The sequence below is a fragment of the Cimex lectularius genome, unplaced genomic scaffold (genome assembly GCF_000648675.2).
Source record: "Cimex lectularius strain Harlan isolate CLEC.00 unplaced genomic scaffold, Clec_2.1 scaffold68, whole genome shotgun sequence".
NCBI classification, from domain to species: Eukaryota; Metazoa; Arthropoda; class Insecta; order Hemiptera; family Cimicidae; genus Cimex; species Cimex lectularius.
In genome coordinates this window covers 787618-803081 of record NW_019392732.1, presented here as the reverse complement: position 1 = coordinate 803081, position 15464 = coordinate 787618, and the positions used below count along the sequence as shown (strand labels likewise).

The 15464-nt window shown below is 35.2% G+C and overlaps 1 protein-coding gene across 22 annotated transcripts in view; it reads left to right on the top strand.

Moving 5' to 3' along the window:
* The window catches only part of LOC106661379 (RNA-binding protein Musashi homolog Rbp6), an 892072-nt gene extending 877165 nt beyond the window's left edge, over positions 1-14907 (top strand). For 14 of the 22 annotated variants that reach the window (XR_001339703.2, XR_002910290.1, XR_002910298.1 and 11 more), the window contains 3 exons: positions 3208-3482; positions 11875-11987; positions 13621-14907. Coding sequence is in view for 4 of the 22 variants with exons in the window: in XM_024226884.1 (XP_024082652.1) it covers positions 3208-3482; positions 13621-13662 (317 nt within the window). In the remaining 18 variants the exon portion in view is untranslated. The remainder of the gene's footprint in view (positions 1-3207; positions 3483-11874; positions 11988-13620) is intronic. The other 8 variants (XR_002910295.1, XR_002910288.1, XR_002910297.1 and 5 more) reach the window with 5 other exon arrangements.
* The last annotated feature ends 557 nt before the right edge of the window (positions 14908-15464 follow it).

Sequence of the window (15464 nt, the reverse complement as noted above, 5' to 3'; positions counted from 1 at the left end):
CAACCCCACCTTTTGAATTTTCCCTGCTTTTTGCCATTTTTCAAATGTCGTGTAATCTATTTGATTCTCGGCGACAAATGAAATGGCCACGGAGAGCTTAGTGGAGGTATACTTCATACTCGGACCACGAAACTAGTGAAATTAATATAATTAATTTTCAATTATTTTTTTATCATGTGGTCAATGGTGCAAATTGTCTCCGGTGATAATAAAAGGTCAGAGGTCGGATAAGGGTGATTCACACGCTACATCTCCCCATGCCAAGTAATAAAAAAAGTTCAGATTGTGATAAAACATGGTTTAATCCATAATTAGATATTTAATCCATTCGACAATCTACCAGTGTATATTTTAAATTTAAAAAAATTAAAATGGCTTAAAATTTACTTTTTATTAATCATGTAATACGTGCACGAGATACAATTACCAGTGGTTAAAACTGGTTCAATGAAGCCAACGATGGCAATTTTTACATAGCCAGTGTTTCGACTGCTGACAGACGTTTGATTGGAATCCATACGGTCCGTCTGTTCTCGCTAATGATGTTTGTAAAAATAGTTGACAGACTGTGATTGACGAAAATGGCTTTTTTCGTTTTGGATTCGGACGAGAATTGTTTCTGCCTTAACAAATAGTATAAATCATACTGTTGGGTAAATAGCCACGTAATTATTGTTAGAGAGATTTTTCATATACAGCTCCTGTGCAATAAGGATAAGTAGAGAGACTGGTTTGGACCAGAGTCGATTTAATCACATATTTATTTGTTAGGAGATAAAGTATATATATTACGTGCAGTCACTCGTACTTCAATAGTATGGAACAATGGGTCTCCCTGGTATGTACAGCTGTAGTTACTGTCCTGGCATTAAATAGCGCGGTTTAAACCGAGATAATATGCGTCAAATATAGTTTAGTAAACGCTATTGTCTTTACATGCAGTCACACACGCTTTAGCAGTACTGTCAACGTGGTTTCGGTTTATCTAGCAGTAGGTTTTTCAGCTGCAATTCTTGCCCAATGAGGTCTAAGCAGCGCGATTGCTTGTAGCAAGTTGATTTAGCTCAAATATTTATTAATAAACTTCAGTCATTATCTGCATGCAGCCCATGCTTTACCCGTATTGTCCATGGGGTTTTCCGGGTATCTACAGTTAATGTTCCTCCGTTCCAGTTAAATAAGCGTTCGGGAGAAATAGTGGTGAGACCAGAATCGTTTTATATCAATTATTTACTATTTAAGAGCTATAGACTTTATATGAACCTTGAGCAGTAATACCCAAGAGGCTTACGGAGTATATAGGACTGTAGTTCAAAAGATTTTCCAGCTAAGCGTTGGTATGGTATGGTTAAAAAGGATACTATGAAGCGGGGTTTGTGCTCCCCAGGCACTGCAGCTTTCTGGCTTATTGTACTTCCTAGTTCCTTAGTTCAGTACAATAGACTCAGTCCTTCTCCTTAGAACTATCAGGTCATTGACTGTCGCTGCTGCAATTTGATTCCCTAAATTTTTTTCCGAACGTAAGGTTAAATCTCCATTGAGCTGTTGCTTCGCTTTCGAAGATGATATGAGTGGCTGTTTCCTCTTCATCATTACATAATCTGCAAATGGGATCATCGTTGTATATGCCCACGTTGTGTAGAAGTTTTCTCAGATGTTAGTGACCGGTTAGTAGTCCTACCACTCCTCTGAGTTTGGCCCTCTCCAATTGAGCAATGATTTTGCCAGTCTTGATGAGGGTTGTTTTATCATAAGTTTATTATGTCTAGCGCCGCTGGAGTTTATCCCTTTCTCCTTTTGTTTTGTTTGGATTCATTCTGCGATGGAGGATTTTGTATTTGTTTTTGTTATCCCAAGAATAGGTTCGGGGCCTATGTATGATCTTGGATCGTAATCTGGCCAGACTGTCTGATTTCTCGTTACCCAAAATTTTCCTGTGCCAAGATATCATCAGGTTGTTGTGTTTCCCCAGGTTTGAAGATTTTGGATGCATTCACTGACTAATTTTGATGTGATGCTTTTACATGGTAAAGCTTTATTGGCTGCTCGGCTATCAGATCTTAGGAGGATTTTTTTTGTCAGTGTAACCTCTTTTAAGATTTTCCAGGGCACAAGCATTGATGACATGTATTTCTGCTTGAAAGACCGAAGTGTACTTCCCTAATGAGTTTGATTGCTCATGTTTTGGGCTTGTACAGAAAACACCCGATCAGGTTCCTTCGTTTGTTTTGGAGCCATCTGGGTACCATATCATTGTATCTGATGCTCTCCTGTTCTTCCTCTCCTTTATATTGAGGCTTTAAAGGAAGTTGTGAAGATTGTTTCCGGGAACATATAATCAGTCCCCATTTCTAATAATGGGTGTCTGATTTTATTGATGGTTGTATGCCTGAATTGTTTAGTTCCTTTCCAATTTAATTGTTTCTGGAGCCTAAGTGAGCTTTTCCTAGCCTCTCCTTGTATGAATAATTCTAGAGGAGGTAAGTTTAGCAAAGTTTGTAATGCATTTGTAGGGGTTGTTCTCATTGCCCCTGTGATGCATATGTTTGCTAGTCTTTGTATGCTGCCTAATGTTTAGGTAGCTACTTTTTGTTGAGCTTTGTTCCACCAGATTAATGATCCATAAGTTATTCTGGGCCGCTAAGCGTTATACAGAAATATTGGTTGGGCAAAAGTTGGTTTGTATGATCAAATATTTATTAGTTAAAAGTTATAGCTTTTATATGCAAGAGCTGACATGCTTCAGCCGAGTTGTCCAAGTGGGTTTCGAGATTTCTAGAGTTGTGCTCAACTAATTAGTTATTAGCCACACATGTTTCTGAAGTGTCATTCAAATGATTTTTTTAGCTGTAAAATGACTAGAAAGGATTAAGGTCAAAAAGTAATTAGCTGAGAGCAGACATACATGTTTTAGCAGTTTGTATAAGTAGGTCCTTCCTATTAAACGTTAAGTAGCGCAAACCGGTTAGGCCAGAAATGATTTGGATCAAATATTTATAAGCTATAATTGTTATACAATATTACATTAACTAATTCGATTTAATTGTGCATGTTTTACTAATATAACCCAAAAACGTATATTTTATATGCCTTAGAAGTGGTAATGCAAGAAAACAATGAATTATTGTGTAAATTGAAATGTGCCTTCTTGAACTTTTTAAAAATATGTATCAAATATTTAAGCAAGTAGATAATTGCTATGTTTTGTTGGTGGCGGTTTAGTCATGAACAACTACCAGGCGGCTGCGGCGGCAGCGGCTGCGGCGGCCGCTGCCAGCGGATTCGGACCTCCCGCGAGTCCGCACACCCCGAGGGCTGCAGGCTTCCCGGGTGCAAATTCCCCCGGGCCGACCCTCGACATGTACACATCAACAACAGCACCTCCGCAAGCGGAGAGCGTCGGCTACGTCCAGGCTGCCAGCCCTCAATCCTCAGGCTTCCCCACCATAGCTGTCAGCAGGGCACCCATCACCTACAACCCTGTGAGTATATTTTTCGCAAAAATATGTTAATCTATGTTTGCTCTAAAACACAAATAATTAGTTTCGATATAAGAATTAATTTTAAGTGTGTGAAATGTGTAGTCTCAATTTTTGACATGAATTTTTTTGTATAAAACTAATGCAACCCTTGCAAAATCAATAACTTCTGAATTAAACCTGAACCTTGTTAGTTTTCAATATTGGTCTTATTAAATCTTAAATCTCATGAAAAAGGTTGACAAAATTTGGCTTATTTTCATTTCTATCAAAACATTTTTTACAAAATTTAAGTTCGTCCCTTCTATTTACGCATAGAAAGCGGAAAAACTATTTCTTCCAGATGATGTTTCATAGAATTTAGTTTTATTAATCCAGTAAGTTACTTAAATTTTAAAATAAATAAACAAAAATAAGTGAATCATGCAATTAACCCCCAAAAAACATAATATTTAACAAATGACAACAATTTTTATAGTTAGACTAGTTCTTGTGATAAAGGAAGAAAATTATATGACAACAAAATGAGGGGCGTCGGTGGCCGCAACGGTTTAGGCGTTGACACGGCGCCCATCACTGTAAGGTAATGGTCCCGGGTTCGAATCCAGCGGCCCTGCATTCGAACCCGACAAACTTACTAATGGGCTTTTTTTCAAAAACACCGGCACCCCGAGGGTTGATATAACCTCTGCTGTTGCGACCCGAAAAAAACCCTGAAATAACAAAAATTAAAATTTGAGAAATATTCTCTAACACCGGAACTTTTTGTTGGATAAATAATTCATGTACAGAGGAAAAGCTTACTTCAGAATTTATTTTACGAGGGGTTCTCCCATTAACCTTACTAATATGTTTATATTTGTTGTAATAAATTTGACAAATATAGATCCAAACACTCCGAAATTAAAATTTACTGTTTATCAATTATTTAGAAATCGTGAGATGCGGTCTGGTGTGATGTAGGTTTCAGAAAAACATTTTCTTTATCGTGCCAACGTTTCGATCTTTTATTGAGATCATCTTCAGGGCCTGGGATTTACAAACATTGTTTACATTTAACAACTACATTTTGGATGAGGAAAAGTGAATTTATACAATGCAAAATATATTTTTTATATATTCAATCAAAGTATTTCTACTCACTCAAAGTTTTTGTCTTCTGTGTAAAAATGGCATAATTACACGGAAGACAAACACTGAGTGAGTAGAAATACTTCGATTGAATATATAAAAAATATATTTTGCATTGTATAAATTCACTTTTCCACATCCAAAATGTATTTGTTAAATATAAACAATGTTTGTAAATCCCAGGCCCTGAAGATGATCTCAATAAAGATCGAAACGTTGGCACGATAAAGAAAATGTTTTTCTGAAACCTACATCACACCAAACCGCATCTCACGATTTCTAAATAATTATCGATTAACGGTCACTAATCACCACACAGTACTTTTTATTATTCAATTTATTTATTTAAAATAAACAATTGTATATATATATTATTAAAGAGATTGCTTTTATTGGACTAAAATCTTAAAAAGCACTAGTTACTTGAAAAATATTTTCTGAAAATATGAAAAATAAAGGCCTACCTGAAAAGGCCGTTTGCCAACAAATGCTTAGGCTTTAAATGAAAACTGCCTAAAAATTTACATAACCAAGTTCAACTAACCCTAATATGAGCAAATGGAACAAAAGATAAAGAATCATATGACGTTAAAGAAAATTACAAAATCTTTTAAATGACATGTATAATCCTTTTCAGACATATTTTGACGTAAATTAAACTCCCCACAAGCGACGTAACATCAATAAAAACAGATCTGATAACAAATAATATAAGGGGAGGGGGATAGGCTCATAAGGGATGATCACTATTCAGCGAATAAACGAGAACAGTTCTCCTCATCCCTACATAATTTCACAGATCCCGTTGTATCAATAAATACGTAAATATCAAATCGTGATTACTACTAGGATAATGCAATTTTAAATAGCAATGTTTATTCTAGGAAAGAAGTTTAATGTGTAATTCTCGTTTGAAAAAAGCATCGATCGTTAAACAGTTAGCCCAAATCGCTTTGTAATTAGAATTTGACATTTCACTTTAATAGGTACCGAGTTTTACGACTTGAATCAAAACTTACCTATTTAGCTTAAAACCGGGTATTTTTGTACTTGTACGTAGATATCGAAGAAGGGGTCACGTTTTGCAAGGCAGACAGAAGGCCGAACATTAAGATGTTGAAATTGCAAACAACCTCTGAGCAAAGACGTTTCGGTTTATTATCCAAAGATTAAAGTCAAGAAATTACCGCCACAGATGGTAGAAGTTATTAAAATTTAACTTATGACGGAACCTTAATCAAAATTCGTGCCTGTAAGGGGTTGATCTTTGCGATTTTATCTCTGTATCATGGGTGTGTGTAATTAGAATTTCATAGCACGTTTTTGACGATATGAGGTTCAAATTGCCAAAATATATTCGAAACGAGGACTAGAAAGGCTGAAAGAAGGTTGAATTACGCTTGTAATAATGAGACTGTGTCTTTGAATTTAACCTGATTGACCAGATATAAAATTTGATAGTTTTCTTTGCAAAAACTATCAGGAAATAGATTTCAAAGTGTTTCATCACGTGTCATTTCTCTTCCTGTCCACCTTGGGATATCCTTAATGGGCCTTTTTCTTCTGCCTTTCATTTCAAACTAAGCAGTGGTAGTTGTTTGTCTTGAGCCCCCCAAAAAAGGGAGAGAAAAAAGGGAAAATATATAAACGTTGGATAAAGCCCAAGTTTCACAATGCTTGCAACGCACTCGGCAAGATTAGAAACCACTTCGCTCGGCCGGATGTCAATGTCGTCTTGCCGCTGATACCTTCTTTTCTTTGACGCTAGTCAATTTGCCCATTAGGCTGATTAGAATTTCTAAAAGCTCGTTTTTCCGATTACGTAAAGCTTTTTTTTATTAGAGAAAAAAAGAACAACCCTTGAACACTTTTATCCGAAAAATTGAAAAGCATAGTTGATCGATCAGAAAAACATACCGGTTCATTGCGACATTTTCATTGTCCAAGTTGAAGCCTGTTTTTTTTTATATTTCTGATGCCTTATAAAGGTGATTAACGTAACTGATAATTATTCAGAAATCGTGAGATGCGGTCTGGTGTGATGTAGGTTTCAGAAAAACATTTTCTTTATCGTGCCAACGTTTCCATCTTTATTGAGATCATCTTCAGGGACTGGGATTTACAAACATTGTTTATATTTAACAAATACATGTAGGATGTGGAAAAAACCTACGTCTCACCAGACCGCATCTCACGATCTCCGAATAATCATTGACTAACTAAACACCACACACGTTTCGTACTTTATTGATATCATCTTCAGTGCTCTAAGTGTTTGTTTTCTGTGTAGATGTGTCATTCTTGTCTTATTGTGTGTGGGGCACTCTCAGCACGACACACAAGAAAATAAACACTTGGAGCACTGAAGATGATATCAATAAAGTTCGAAACGTATGTTTAGGGATGGTTAGGGTTTAGTTCTATCTGGATCTTCATAACTGATAATTCCTCATTGAAGATGGCGCTATGCCGGTACTCGTTTGGGCAATAAGTGGCCCTTTCGGCAATGAGTTCACCGACCCGCAGACTTACACCCAGCATGCATCAACTCTAACCTGATAAGGTTGGGCTCTTAACTATAGAGTACGAATAACCTGTGTTGGAGCAGCTTGACGTCATTATCTTAGACCGTATCCTTTTTCAAAGATGATTCGGCATTTAGTTTTAGTCCGCTTGCTGCTTTTCACTTCCACGCGTGCGAGATGAAGGTATGGTTTTAAGTATAGGGCATAGATAACAATCATATATATTATGCAGGGTGGGCGACCAAGACCCGAGGGGGTAAATGCCTGGGTAGACTCGTACCCCATCCCTAAAAGGTCCGCGACTTGGTCGGCTCACGTGTCCTGCATAAACCTCTTGGACTTGTTCACAAACCCCAAGATTTTGGACCATTTTATCTCGGGGAGTGATTTGGTGATGTCCTCTCCTTCAAAGATTTCAAATCTAGACCTAACATACCTATCACACTCTTCGAGGTAATTCCTTGCCGTTTCTTCTTTTATTTCGCAGAAGCGGCAAAAGGGATCTGGTAGGATACCCATTACGAAGAGGTGTCTTCTCAGTGGGCACAGATGACAATCATAGAATAATGCCTCCAACAATATATCTTGGTATCCTAGATCGACCCTACATTTCAATTCGATTTTAAGGCCAAAAGTGATTTATTGACAATGTTTTCTTGCTCATAAACCTAAGTAGGGAATTTATGAGGGTTCTTGAAACTAGGACAGGTCATGTACAAGACATTAGTGCTTTTGGAAAGAATGGTCACTGAAAAGTTTCATTATGCCTTATTAATCTTAACCACGTCAATCGGTTGGTTGCGTAAAATATTTTATTACTTTTATGTTTTATATTTTAACGAAATCGTAAAATCATTCGTTTTATTGTTCGGGATAATCGTAAAAAGAAAACATCACGGCAGAGCGGGTATTTTTCCCCATCATTGGTCCTTGTCCTTTTCTTGCTAAGGGCCTCCGTGCCGTACAGGGCCAATGTAATCCCTGGAAGGAGGGGAAGGATTTGCTTCTGGAAATATGCTGGCTTTTAGGTGGAACCGAGCCAAACTGCCCCAATAATCCCTGGTGTTTATTACTCTTAAAGAGGCTCGCTCGGGTCGGGTTTGATGTAGGGAATGGGCGTTATTGTCTGTTTTATAATTTATCCAATGGCTCTCCAATTGGTGAAAATGGCAAATGTGGAGGTTCACTCTCTAAAATGGATAAAATGTTCTGTCAGGAGCATTTATAACTAACGTTGGTCCGATCATTTTGGCCTATCAGAATTGTTTTACCTTCTCGCCACCTTCAGCGATGCGTCTGCGTGATTCTGTCAATCGTGTCCTTTTTCAAACAAGATTCGGCATTTAGTTTTACTCCGCTTGCTGCTTTTCGCGTAAGTCCATGCTGTTAGTACCAGATGAGGTATAGTTTTAGGTACAGGGCATAGATAACAATCATAGAATAATAACACCACCTCATTCCAGTCCTACAGAAAAGCTATCTAACTACCCAAGACAAGGGATCAGAACCATTTTGCATTGCTTTTCCTAATTAATCTCAAATAAACTTCCCAAGGTCATCAAACCCAGAACCGCTATCTTAGCAAATACTAGTCGAACGCCCTACCTATATTACATACATCTATAGTCAACTATGTCTACCTTGAGCAGTAAATCGACAAAAAGCTAACCTGAAACTCATATAATAGACTGAAAAGGTAAGAAATCTTTTGGTAATGGCCTTATGAACATAGCATATTAGCTAAGGAAGACGTGGGTGTATTTGATAATGCATTAATGGGGAAAGGGGAGAGTGAAAAAAAGAGCCATGGGCAACGATGGGAATCGAACCCACCCACGACCCAGGCGTCTAGTTGAGGTTACCAAACACCTTCAAGACTTCTGGACGAAGGAAAAATGACTGATTTACAATACCTACTGCTAAATATGCTGGTTAATAACCAACTGCTAAAATCCAATCCATGCATCAAACTATGGGGTGCAACGTTTCGTCGTCTATCACCATCATTTCTCACCAGGCTCTGTATTTTTCAGGTATACCGCATTATTCCAATTATTTTTCAGGAAGGTTAAATCTTCCTATTTCTCGACTGGTAGGTCAGGAGATTACATTCTGACTATAATACGGTTGGGTTTTTGGTAAAATCAAAAGCTTAAGCTTCCTTTACCTTCTCCCATGGAACGTATCTCCACTAAACATAAATCGAATATGCTTTCCTACATCCTACTCTCAGCTTCCTTGAGTAGTACAACGACCAAAATCTAACCTGAAACTCTCACACTAGACTGAATATGCAGGAACATGGACTTACTAACAATTTCAAAACGGAAAAATGACATGTACATAATAAAACTATTTAAGCATAGAGCACTATTCGCAAGAATCCTCTAGAAGGATAAAGCAAAAGTGGTTTTGCGACATATGTAGGGTAGTGAGACTAATATTGACTACTAGATGGTTAGGTCTTTGGTATAAGGTATCCACTAAAATAAATCACATATTCCTCCCTGAATGGAGCCACGTCCGCTATCTTGAGCAGTGCTTCAACTTGCCAAGTCAGGTATTTAGTGATAAACAAAAAATTTTACACTTCTGTATAAACGAAAACAACGAATCGTACACAACACTATGCTAAAAAACCGTTTTAGGCACAGGCATCGAATTATAGGGTTCCATCGTCTAATGACCATATTCTTTTTCTCCATCTTCCAAGATGTTATAAAATTATCAGCACTATTTCAATAATTTTCCCAAAAGGTTAAAGCGATCCAATTTCACGACCTGTAGGATAGTGAAACTGATAGTCACTATAAGGTGGTTTAATAGAGCTTTCGGTTTAAGGTAAAAGCCCTAACGTAATTTTTACCTTTTCCCTTGGAATGATACCTCCACTAAATCTAAATGTCCTTCCTACAGGTAAACACCTGCTCCGCTACCTTGAGCAGTACCTAGACAAAAAACTACCCTGAAATTCACATGTAGACTGAAAAGGCAGAAACACAAATGTTACAAAGACCTCTAAGAGTTCTGGAGAATCGAAAATACGACTTAGAGCACTATTGCGATTAATCTACCTAGAAGGTTAAAGCAAACCAGTAGAACAGTATGACAAATAGTGACTATTACAGGGTTGGGTTTTATTACAAGGTAAAGTGAAACGTAATAAATACCATCAGCCGTGGAGTAATGACTACACTTAACTTAAATGGCATGCAACACGTCTGCCACATTGAGCAGTATCTCGACAAGCATCTGAAACCTACGTACTAAACCGGAAAGCCAAGAACTTAGGTTACCATACACCTCCAAGACTAATCCATTGTTATTTATCCATTATCGTACCGCACTATTCCCAGTAATTCTCACACAAGGTACAAGCAACAGTAGTTCACGTTCTGTACCTTCTGCCTGGAATGATGCCTCCACTTTCTCATAGATACCACGCGTACTTTAGGCTGTACATCGTCACACCGTGACACTAAACTGAACAGGCATGAACTTCTTAGAGATTACCAAATGTTTTCACATCTGGACCAACAAAATGCTAAAATTTATTTGGACAGAACTATTCCCCATAATAATCTTCCCAGAAGGTTAAACCAATATTGGTTCGAGACCTGTATGGTAGTGACTACTATGGTGCACCATTGGGTGATTTCTTCGCTCTTTAGTGCCAACAGATTAAACAATTAAAAAATAGGACACGAATAGTTAAATAGACTCTTATCTTCCTGAATTAACATAGTGTAATGGTGTAAAGGAAATCTCACAGTTATTGATTCCAAATCCAAGAAAAGGGAAAACTTCAAGTGATTTTGCGATGTATTTAACAGTATAACGTTTTGTTTTCACCATCGAGACACTATGTTTAAAGAGGAGCAATGAAACCGAGCAATCTCACTTTTCACGACTTCTCAGTATTACATTAGCAAAATTGCTGACATTCCTCTCAGCCGTAAATAAGGACGTAAATAAACGTTCTGAACTGGTTTTAACGGATATCATTAATTAATCAATTAAATCTATTTGTTCATATTTGTATTGTGCCGAATTTTTTTCTTGTTTTTTTTTTTTTTTTTTTATCCGAGCCCTTTTGAACAAATTGATTCTTTTCAGGAGGTATTCCAAGGAATTTAATATAATTTTAAAATTAACATTCATCCCGTTTTAAATTGCTCGAGTAATTAACTTCAACAGTTAGAAGCAATTGAGAAAGCCTTTAGTCCGCCTTTTGTACAAATAATTTCTTAAGTTTTTTAAATCTTTTAAGCCTCACCAAAAAAAACTTTTCTCCTTAGTATTTGCAAGTTTAGAATCCGATTTTGACACAAGTGGAACGTGTTGTCAATAAATTTCATAACTAAACAGCTCACGGCTAATAATCCGGATTTGGCTAAACGTTTTATTGTTTCAATCATTGTTAATTTTAAGAAGATTACGTTTAATTAGCGTCCGATTTTCAAATAGAGAAATTATCCTAAATAATCAAGATTATATTTAAATATTATCTCAAGTTTAAAGTTTTAACTTTCGATATTTAAGTATAACAAAAAAAAAGTCAATACAAAGATTGAGTTTCCTCTCCAATTTAAAAAAAAAAATACTTCTTCCTCAAAAATTTCCGTCATAATTAATTTTGAGTAATGTCCACTTTGTTCTTCTTTTTTTCAATATTTATTCTTCTTATTAAAAAAATATGATTACAATACAAAACCAAAACAGTTGCACGATTGCTTCAGGATCAAGATTACCAACGTTACGATCTTTATACGATATACCAGTAAGACTGAAGTTGTCCTTTTGAAGTTACGGCAGAAGACTCTTCACGGCGGCCCCTAAGACTTCAGGAATCGTGAGTTTATTTCAATTTACTAAAGAAAGTTAGAAAAAAAGTAAATAAACGCTCTTAGCTTTTGTGTGAAATTGTGTTGATGAACTGTCCCCTGGCCGAAGCCGTTCGCCTACCGTCCGCCCGGCCTCGCTGTTGAAAGACGCGTTTCGGTTTGTCTTACAAAACATAAAAACGTTAATATATAGAACGATAAATGTTAAATAGGACATCAAAAATATCAATAGAAACCACTATTGACAAAAATACACAGACTAGGAAAATCAAAATAGTGAAAGAATATTTTAAATTCCTAATGCATGACATGTAAAATGACTTCTATTACGCGGAAAATGGGCGAATAAAATAAAATCCTAATTATTCAGAAATCGTGATATGCGGTCTGGTGTGATGTAGGTTTCAGAAAAACATTTTCTTTATCGTGCCAACGCTTCGATCTTTATTGAGATCATCTTCAGGGACTGGGGAATGGCACAATTACGCAGAAAACAAACACGTTGAATAAGTAGAAATACTTGATTGAATATAAAAAATATTTTTTTGCATTGTATAAATTCACTTTTTCCACACCCTACATGTTTTAGTTAAATTTAAACAATATTTGTAAATCCCCGGCCCTGAAGATGATCTCAATAAAGATCGAAACGTTGGGGCACTCTCAACACGACACGCAAGAATGGCACAATTACTCAGAAGACAAACACTTTGAGCCCTGAAGATGATCTCAATAAAGATCGAAAAGTTGGTACGATGAAGAAAATGTTTTTCTGAAACCTCATCACACCAGACAGCATCTCACGATTTCTGAATAATTATCGATTAACGGTCACTAACCACCACGCATAAAATCCTAGGTCATGTCACTGAGCTTTGAAAAATATTCTGACGGTCAGAATTCTGATAGATTATTTAAATTCTTTGGAAAATTTATTTTTTGTCGTATAGTAATTAATAAAACCGGTTAACTGAAAAATAAAACTCAAGAATACGACGGTCTTAGTTCCCAATTTATCTCAGTTTGAATTTAAAAAATGCGCTAAAACAAAATAAAATTTGAACATTTTTATTTAAAAAATTGTTTGGGGAGGAATTCAGGGTTTAAAGCATTTTGTCCTTTAACTAATACAAGGTACACTCATGAATGAAAATTATTAATGATACTTGGTATGTTTTAAAAAAAATTAGAAACAGTTCATTTGACGAAAAAAGCCGCATACAATTTTTAATTTTACTTAATTCATATGGTTTTTAAGAGATCAATTAATTTATATTTAAATAAAAATTGCAAATATATAGGAATTTTTACTTTATTTGCTTTTCTTCTTACCTCCTCGTTTTTGGTTGCCTTAAAGAAAGGGTTAATTTTAAATGAAAAATGATTAACTTGAAGTTAAAATGGGTTAACGCTACATAGTTAAAAAGTTTAATTTGATGGAAAAAAGCTAAGCCAAAGCAACTTTGACTTTACAATATGTCGAATAAATTATGAAATTAATAAGAAAGTATAAATTAACGATTTATATCTTTTGTAGTACATACTTCACACTGCTTTAATGAAAATAATGTATGAATTTTAACTAGTTTTTTAAAGATTGGATCCAAAACTCATCTTTTCTTGTGTTTTTTCTGTTTTCAGGGCCCGTTGATACCAGCTGCATTTACCAATGGTTACCATTGAGGAGGGTTTGTCACAGGTCAGATAGGGTAGATAGACCTCTAGTAGTGGTTAAATAGAAAGTCTGTATGTAAAACCATATGTACAATATGTGTGTATGTTGTGTGCAGGTGAGCAGGCGGCCTTCGCACCCTCTCAACCTAGTGTATAAGTTATATTGTGCAATCTTTGCACAACCAGCCTCTGAATTATATATATATTCATATTCATATGCATTAATTAACATAATATATATACACGTTATTATTGTGTATACTTGTGTACAACACAAAAACAAATATGTACACTTTTATACACTGGATGGTTGAAAGGTTATGTATATATGATTTCACACCCTGTAAACTTGTATTTAAAGGGAAAAAATAAGCAAAGAGTCACCCACTCACTGTATACCCATAAGAGAACCCAGTAGAATATTAATTTTAGTAGTGTTTTTGGTATAAAAAAAATTCATTACTCTTTATTTTCATAATCAACTCCCCTTTAGGCGTGTAAACAAAGAGTGATCTCTCATCCACTCTTTCAAAAATTATATAAAAACACACCAAAGCTCACTTTTATGCATGAAATATTTTAATCTTTACAATTATAATGTAAATAATATTTGGGCGCGTCCGTTTATAGGAGCCGACCCTATACTTAACACATACGTACGATTAATATTTATCGATTATCGCTAAAAATTGTTATTATTGTTGACGGATTTCTTCAATTACGAGAGAAATAAAAAAAAAAGGTTCTTTATTTCCATTGTGTTAAAATGTAGTACGTTATAGAGATTTTTTTTTGGGTCTTTGTACATTGTTGTTCTTGCAATCCTTATTCGGTAGGTGATTGGTAGTACGAGTATAGACGGATTAATATTCAATTAACGTGAAAAACTGATTTTTTTTAAATAAAACATTTCTTTTCTTTTTTTGTTTTAATGTGAAATTTAACCAGACAAACGAACTCGGGTTAAAAAAAAGACGATGAATAAAAATACTCTATTGTCTATTATATTATATAGCGTTGTTAATCCTTTTGTTAAGAGAGTAAATTCATATTTTAATAATCACAGGGTATTCTATAATTATTACTATGGGAATACAGGAGACCTTTGATTGTATCTAGATATCCATTGATAATCAAATCACCTTGGACCAACTCGGTAATGTTAAGGAAATTGAGTTTTAGCACTGAAATATTTTGTTTAAGGCGATTTACTGGTGTTTGATTTTCAGTGCCTACAGATCAATGAAAAAAAAATAAATAACTAGCTTGTGAAATTCAAAAATAATTGTTAAAAATGTATTAGTGAGAGAAAAAAATCAGAGGCAGTTCAAAATTAAAATATTTAAATTTAAAGAACAAGGAAAAAAAGAAAAAAAGGCCTAAATAAAACAAATTATAGAAAATTATTATAAAAGGAAAATAAAATCTTAATAAAAGAAGAATAAAAAGGATCTTGTCTGTTAAGACTACCAATATCTCCAATGTATACACAATCTCTTTAAAAAGAAAAAAAAAAAGCGTGGCGCAATAGTTATTGTTGAAAAATAAGCCAACGCCTAAATGAAGTATTAAATTATTTTTTGTACATATTTAAATTTTATTAACAACATTTAGTTTTAAAATAGATTTTTTGGGGATGTTTGACTTGATGATAGAGAATGACTTTTTTCTATTGTTTGACTTTTTTATTTTATAAAATCATATTGATAATTGTAAATAATGCAAGAAAAAGAAGAAATAATAATATGAAGAAAAATATTTACCAACCCCTCTCGTTCCTCGTCCTTTCCTAATAAATGTGACCCTGTGTA